Raw genomic sequence first — 8,013 nt, 5'->3', positions numbered from 1 at the left:
ATTTAAATGTCTAATTTATATGTTTATGAAGTGTATCCAAAGATGTGTTTTTAAAAACTGAGGAAATTTTTAAAATTCCATAGGATTCTAAGAATTTCCCTTTTTTTTAGTATTTATAATTAAAGCCCATGCTACAGAAGTAATATAGTATGAACTAGTGAATGTTCCCTCCAAAATATTGAACTCTGAATTCCAAAATTTATTCCAAAAATAAAATTGAAGAATTCAATTCTAAGACTCTATGTCCCAAGTGCATCTCTCAATTCTAAGACTCTATGTTATATATTAGTTTTGAGATAAAAATACATTCAATTAATAGATAAAATTATTTGCAATTCAATTCTTTTTTGAATGATTGATTAAAAAATCCAATATAATTTTATGCAATTTAATTTGAATCAGTTTTTTGATAGACAAATTATAAACTATATTTTTTATGAATATTATAAAATCACTATAAAATAATAGGTTTGATGTAATGTATGAATCTTCGGTAACCATTTGTTAGATTAAAGAGGGAAACAAAGGTGACAACTAACTACCAATACAGTACTGCATAACCAATTTCTTGAAAATTGACACCAAATAGTTCTTTCATTGCAACAGAATTCTCACAAAAGATTCTAATTCTACCAAGTGGGAACCAAAACTTACAAGAAAAATCAAAGTAGAAGGCATACTTACTTTGTAAACTAAAGCCCACAAAAAAGATATAGGAGCCTATCACAGATGACACTATCCAGCTAAGTATAAGCATCTGCATCAGAACCACAAGTGGGAATTCGCAAACACAACCTATATTTCTCACACATCATCAGATCAACTAATACGCAACTAGCGCAAACTTTCAGTCCCAACAAAAAACCATATATCAAACTATACCAACTCACTTCAGGAAAAACTCTCTAGAGTAGGTATGCCTCCATTTTAGCATATTCTCTCCTCCCCTAGACCAGGTTTCAGCCCTCCATTGAAACCCCGAAAAAACAAAGGACCAAGAGCACAGACAAAAGAAAAAAGTAAAGAAAAAAAAAAGAAAGAAAACAAACACATCGCTAGAGGCATAACCCTCAGCATTCCACCACAAGGATTGAGGTTAAATCCTAACCTCTAGCCAACAATACATCCAGATTACTGGAATGGGCACCAGAAGAAGAATCCAATTGAGTTGCTCTTCTCATAGTTCTGTTGCCATGATTTCTATTTTCTTCCCTAAATGGATGTCCATGGTTAGTTACCTGATGTAAATGAAGCATAGCAATCATACTAACGGCAACCAAAGCAGCATTGCCCACTATTCCACCCATATGATCCAACCCGAAAGATTTCTTCACAAAATTGAAACTCGAGACAAAAGCACTAATGATGATATTAGATTTCTTCCCTTTATCAGCTACAAAATTCTCAGCTGTACATTTTGGTTGTCCAAAAACTTCAGGTGATATAAGGCCGCTTGCATCCTGTACATCTCCAACAAAAGCAAGAGCTTCTTCAATGACTTTATATTTTTTACCACGGTGTTCCGACAGTCTCATTGCAAGAACAATTCTACTCTGTTCCAGACGAGCAATTGCAGCATCTCTTTCAACACGCTGCTGAGTCTGAATGGTCTACATATGAAACAGAATGAAATTCTAATTTAGAACAAAACCATATTAAATAAAAAACAAGATGGGGCCCAAAAAAATTCATGGTAAAGAAATCAAGCATGCAATTAACTGATCAGTAAACCTTCTCATGTTCCAGAAGAAACTAAAGGAGAAACAATATTGTCGGCTCATTTTATGCATTAAATATCTTATTCTTCACATAAACCAAATAATAGACCTTTACATTTTACTCATTAAATCATACTTATCCCTGTTATACAAACCTTCCTTTCCATGGAACGGTATTTCTATTCATTATCTTTAACAACAATTGGGTTATTCTTTATGAATATGAAGGTTCTATCTCATCCTGACCGTCAAAGTATTGGGTTCTTTACGTTATACAAGTGATGTCAAACTTTATTTATTAGAAGGATTAATGGGTATAAGAATATTTTGCTTATTGACATGCTAATCTTGTATCAATAGTATTCTCAATGAGCTGGAATTGTACTACATCGGTACTTGACTTCTATTATCAGTATAAATAGGAGTACTAGGTACACAGCATAATTAGGATTACCAATTTTGCGCTATTGCGGAATAATAACATTGTCGCGGCATGGCCCCTAGTGGATACAATGCCCTCCATTGAGTTGCAGTTCACTATCACAGGAGTCCATTGTGGCCACTCTTGTGGCTTAAAGAGAGAAAATTGCGGCATGATAGTACCATCCGTTGAATACAAACAGAAATGCCAGACAATAGTAGGCACTAGGACTTTTATTGGAGGTACTTTAGGGATTCATAAGAAAATCATACTAGAACTATCTTTGGTTTACGACCGAGGTTTCTTTTATAGTTTCTCACTTTGTCTTTTGTTCCGGTGACCAGCTGACTATCTCCATGAACCAGCCATCAGTTGATGACCATCTATGCTCTAAGAGTACTGGAAATGGTAAGGAGAAGACTTTGATTTAAAAAATGAGGATCAATGATTCCAACCTAGAAAACTTTAAATGATTTCAATGTTCGGGTTTAGTTACTTTAAGCCTTAGAGGTTTAAACTTCTTAGTGTTCATTTGCAATTTCACTTGCATTTTGGCTGCAGTTAGATCTGATTGGCTCTCTTTCTAGATGGTTTGCTACAATCAACTTCCATCTCTGACTGTGTTCTCTTCTTCCCTTACTGCTACAAGTTACCAGCTATTTGAATCATTTTCTAGCACCATCCAGCTTTCATATTCCCGAAAAATTTTCAAAGCTTTTGCATCTCCTAAGTTAAAAAACTAATGGTCTATTGTGTATGTCATACACCAACAAGGGGCATATCAAGTGAAAACATGAGAAGTGAAAAGAGCTAATTTCACCAAATAACAATGGCTTATAATATAACTAATCTTGATCATGCATACAAAATTAATTGGGAATATCATTAGTACTCTTTCCAATAAAGATGGCTTCACTTCCTGCTATGTTATGAAGCACACATTATATGTTTGGGTTATTTTCTTTGGGGGTGTATATTTGTAATAAGCTAAGAGGAATAGTAAGTTTCATTTTAATGGTAAGTGTTGCAATATTACATTTGTTAGATGCTGTGTAGCATTAGTAGTCTTACTTGACTAAACTTGGTCTAGTTGTTTTACGCTACTACTTGACATAGATTTTTAGTATATAGTTTACAGTAAAAAAATGAGCATTATGTTGGTTTTTGCAACATTGGTATATTTCTGCCGCATTTAACACATGAAATATCACAGCTGCCACTTATCAGACAATCTTCCAATTTTTTCTATTTCCTAAAATTCATTCTTTAAAGCCGAAATCAACAATATACTAATAGTACTATGATCTGTAAAACAGGGAAGATTGCAAGCATTTTGATTATCACAAATTCATAAAGTTACTGAATATACCGTTGAATCTTAACTGAAGTTAAAAAGCAAACCTAATCCAGTACAAAGTTTAGACTAGAAGGAAGAAACTTCTCTATTTCCTTATAATAAAATGTATAGTTCAATTAAAAAAATGGTATTCACTTTGAAGAAGATAAAAACTTCTTTCAGAACCATTGAGAAGGATTACTATCTTATAGAACAACGCATCACTTACTTACCACACATTGAAACAACGCAAGAAATGTCTTATTAACATTTCTCTTCTGTTCGACACTCAACTGTAACCTAATTAATCAAACAGATAATATCATTAACATGTTTCACATTTCACGATTCCATCCTTCCTTTCGTTTCTCCAGTCCATATAGTCACTCCTCGAGGTCATATATTCCTATACCAGTATTGTCCAACGCAACTAAACTGGCCTAGTACACGTACAATTATAATACTCAAACAGAATATTCCCAATCAAAACTCACAAACAATTTAAAGCAAACGCTACATTTTGTTTTGATAAGAAAACAAAACAATATACACTATAACCAGTGTAGTCAAAGAACTGTTATAAATTATAATGTCGAAGAATTTGAATTGATGGCTATTATTCTGCAATGCCCTATTTAGAAAAAATGTCAAAATAGCAGTTACTGCGACAGTGACGTATTAACATTCAATTTCATCATAATTTCAAATTATTAAACCACAACAAACATTCTATTGAAAAAAACAGATAAACACTTTCGCGCCTAATTACCAATTAACCAAACCCTAGAACACAATCCCGAACAAAACGACCTAAAAACCAATTGCACCATCAAAATAACGTTCAAACAACCAAAAATTTCAAAAATCAATTAAAAAAACTCAAACTCACATGAAAAAACTCGAGCTGGTCTTCAAGATTCTCGAGCGCGGTTCTTATAGCATTAAGACTCTTCGCTTCACGAACAGCGTCATCGCCGTCTTCACTCTGCGGCCGAAAATCCTTCACGAAAACAAAACCGGAACCGCCGCGTGTCGTTTCGGTGGCAACCGCGTCGTTTTTAGCGTGAGAGGAATTCGTGATAGTTTTCACCGATGTGAGAAAATGAGATCGTGAAATTGAATGAATGGCGTCGCTGAGTTTGTCGTGTAAGTCCCAGATTTTCTCGAGAATTGCTTCTATTTCTTCCATTTGCACGTTCCATTTCATTTCATCGAGAAGAGAGTGAAAACGCAGAGAGAGTGAAATTTGGATTCGTCGTTGAGGGTTAAAAGTGGAATAAAGAGGAAAGAGCGTGTAATTGTATACTTGAAAACAACGAAAGGAATTTTTGTTTGAATTGTCGTTTTGGCTTGTAGAAGAAATTTTCAATTCGAATACTTTTATTATACTGCAATGGTATTTTACTATTTTTTTAATAAATGCAGTTGTTCAATTACTATTTACTACTACCAGATATTATTCAGTAATATTTTGTAATTAAGTAGTAATGTTTTGTGCATAGAGACGATGGTAGATACTGTTTTAATCTCAAAAAATAATGGATGTTTTAATTTATAAATTATTATAAGTAAATCTATTTTATAGTAACTGATTAAAAGTATTAATTATATTTTTAATTTTACGATAATTCAAGAGAATCGACAAGGGAAATTCAACCACAAGAAAGAATAAATAAAGTTGGCATGTCGACAAAAATAACACTCTCAATACTAAAATTCATAGTTTGAGATAATAGCTACCACAAGTGTGGTTTCATAGTTTGATATAATAGCTACCACAAGTGTGGTTTGTCACTTAGTGTCCAACAACTTCAATTATTTTATAACTAATTGTTTGTATAATGTGAAAAAAAAATCCAAATAACCATGTTTAATAATTTATTTACACCAAAAACCATCTTTTCGAAAAAATTACCGGTATGACCAGGTTTCAGAGGTGGTCTCCACATAGGAGCCACCTCAGGTGGCGCCAACCCCCAAATTGTCACAACATATGCGCCACCCAGGGTGGCATTAATGTTGTTTTTTTTGTTTCTAGCCACCTAGGGTGGCGCCTTCTCACATTTTCTTTTTTTTTTTTTTGTTTTTTTTTCTTGTTTATATACTAATTTTTTTTTTAATTTTTTTTTATTTATTAATAAAATGGTTTTTAACATAAATAAATAAGTTATATTTTGGTTTTTTTATTTATTAATAAAATTGTTTTAACAATTAAATAAATAATGAAACACCACATGTCATTCATTCCAAACATTACAAGTACAAGAAATGCAGAAACAACATTAGAAATACGGTCATACAGATCAAACATTACAAATACGGTACAAAAAAGATAAATAATAAAACATGGATATTATGCTATTCACGACCCCTCCGACCATGACCCCTCCGACCCGGCGCCGGACCATGACCCCTCTCACCGCCAGTTCCGCAATCTGGAACTGTTCGGATCCGGTTGGAAGGTTCTCGACGAGCCACTTCTCCACGACCCCCCCTATTCCTTGGTTGTTCTTGTTGTGTCTGGGTAGGCGGTCCTCGGATTAGCCCCTCCATGCGCTCATTGGACATGTATTCTTGTATGTTGCTGTCAAATAGTCGGGTCCCCATGCCCTCAAAGATTTGTCTTGGCGGTGGAGTTGCGTCACATGGTCGGTAAAACCCAGCGCTTGATTGACCTTGAAAAAATGGCATTGTTTGCTGGGGTGTGGTGTACCCATATTGTTGGTGTTGTGGAAATTGGGGTGTGGGGTATCCATGTTGTTGGTACTGTGACGATTGAGTGGTCATTTGCTCGTTTGGGTCGTAATTATCATCTAGACCCATGTCGGGGCTGGGTTGCCTATTGTAGCTGGAGGGGCCGGCGTCGCCGTGTTGTTGGGTGAAGGCCCATGATTGTTGCTGGATGGGTTGCCTAGTGGAGGAGGAGGGGCCGGCGTCGTAGTGTTGTTGGGTGAAGCCCCACGATTGTTGTTGGACGGGTAGCCTAGTGGAGGGGTCAGCGTCACGGAGTTGTTGGGTGAAGCCCCATGATTGTTGTTGGATGGGTTGACTTTGGTAGGGCGTTGTTGGTGTTGTTTGATATTCCTCATGGTCAGGTTGTTCGGATGTTTGGCGTTGTCGGCGTTGTTGGCGTTGTTGGGGTGGTTGTTGGGGTGGTTGTTGTGCGTATTGTTGGGGTGGTTGTTGTGCGTGTTGTTGTTGGCGGGGGTCGTGTAGGTAGTAGGGGTCTGACACATACATATCGGGGGTTGTGACTGTTCTATACCAAGCAAGGTATCCCGCGTTTGGAAACATGGGGAGTTGGGCAACAGGGAATTGTAGCAGACGGCTGCGACGCTGTTTCCACATCTCACAAAATTCAGGTGCGAATGTACGATAATCTGCGTGGTCCCATTGATTGTTAACTCTTTTAATATGCCAGCGACCCAAATCAGTGGGGGGATCCGGGATCGGTTGATGCATGCCAAACTGCAGTCTCACACGGTCAGATTGGTGCATCTCCACGATGTTGAACCTTATTATCGGTACTACTGCAGTCCAAACTTCCCGGTCACTCTCGTTTGGCTCATGGTCCAGCAACAAGTATGGTCTCCAATTAAACTGCGTAGGAGAAAAAATAACATATTATTAAAAAGCATGATGAATTGTAATACATCTATATGATCATATAAAAGTTTAGGGATAATACATCTTCAGCTCGGAGGTGATCAATTAGGTCCCGATATAAAACAACACCCCCCCTCGGATTCTTACTGTAATCCAATTTAGGACCACAGAACCTAAAAAAAAAGAGCAAAAATGTTATTTCAGATTTTCATGAAAAAGATAGTTAGCATTCAAGGAATAGCGTTGAAAAAGAGAAAAAGACGTACCTTGTTGCATAAGGGAATGTGTAGTTGTTCCTGCCTACAGGGGACATCGTCGGCATTCTCCACCAACCCCATACTTGTAGGAGGAACACACATCCATAGAAGGTGCACTTCTCGGCAACCGCGTTCTTACAAAGAGACTGGTATAACATCGCCAAAACGGCGGACCCCCAACTATATTTCCTAATCTTGCTAATACTGTCAAATTTACTTAAATAGAAAAAGTTGACAGTGTTACCTGTCGACTCCGGGAATAAAAGTTTACCAAACATCAACATTATATAGACCTTAGTCATTAACCAAACATGCTCCTCAGTAGAGTTGTCCATGAAATGTGATATTCCACAGGCTCTTCTGGGCTTTCCGCCCATGTGTACAAGGATTTTCATATTGCAAACCAATTCTTCAAATAGATGGAACTTGGTTGTACGGAAAATATAAAGGCACCATGTTGATGGCTGTGGCTCAAGACGGAAATAGTAACATCTTTCCTGTTGCTTTCGCTCTTGTGGAAGGAGAAACTGCTGGAGGTTGGGGTTTCTTTCTCAGAAATCTTCGGACACACGTTGCCCCCCAACCTGGACTTTGCTTGATTTCAGACAGACATGCTGCCATCGAGAGTGCGTACAACAATCCAGCAAACGGGTGGCAAAACCCTACATCAACGCA

General features: G+C 36.8%; 1 protein-coding gene across 1 annotated transcript; it reads right to left on the bottom strand.

Moving 5' to 3' along the window:
* Positions 1-528: 528 nt before the first annotated feature.
* On the bottom strand, positions 529-4,828 carry LOC131596051 (plastid division protein PDV1-like). The gene is made up of 2 exons (XM_058868608.1): positions 4,365-4,828; positions 529-1,610 (listed from the first exon to the last, which is right to left on the bottom strand). The coding sequence occupies exons 1-2, from the start codon at positions 4,680-4,682 to the stop codon at positions 1,104-1,106; spliced, it is 825 nt and encodes a 274-aa protein (XP_058724591.1). The 5' UTR covers positions 4,683-4,828; the 3' UTR covers positions 529-1,103.
* Positions 4,829-8,013: the final 3,185 nt, after the last annotated feature.

This window comes from Vicia villosa, linkage group LG4 (assembly GCF_029867415.1).
Source record: "Vicia villosa cultivar HV-30 ecotype Madison, WI linkage group LG4, Vvil1.0, whole genome shotgun sequence".
NCBI classification, from domain to species: Eukaryota; Viridiplantae; Streptophyta; class Magnoliopsida; order Fabales; family Fabaceae; genus Vicia; species Vicia villosa.
The sequence above is the reverse complement of the archived record's forward strand: the minus strand, read 5'-3'. Positions and strand labels throughout refer to the sequence as shown.

Coding starts and splice junctions, on each gene's coding strand:
- LOC131596051 (XM_058868608.1), bottom strand. CDS start 4,682: ATGAAATGGAACGTGCAAATGGAAGAAATAGAAGCAATTCTCGAGAAA. Junction 1,611..4,364: donor ACCAGCTCGAGTTTTTTCAT/GTGAGTTTGAGT, acceptor TTTCATATGTAG/ACCATTCAGACTCAGCAGCG.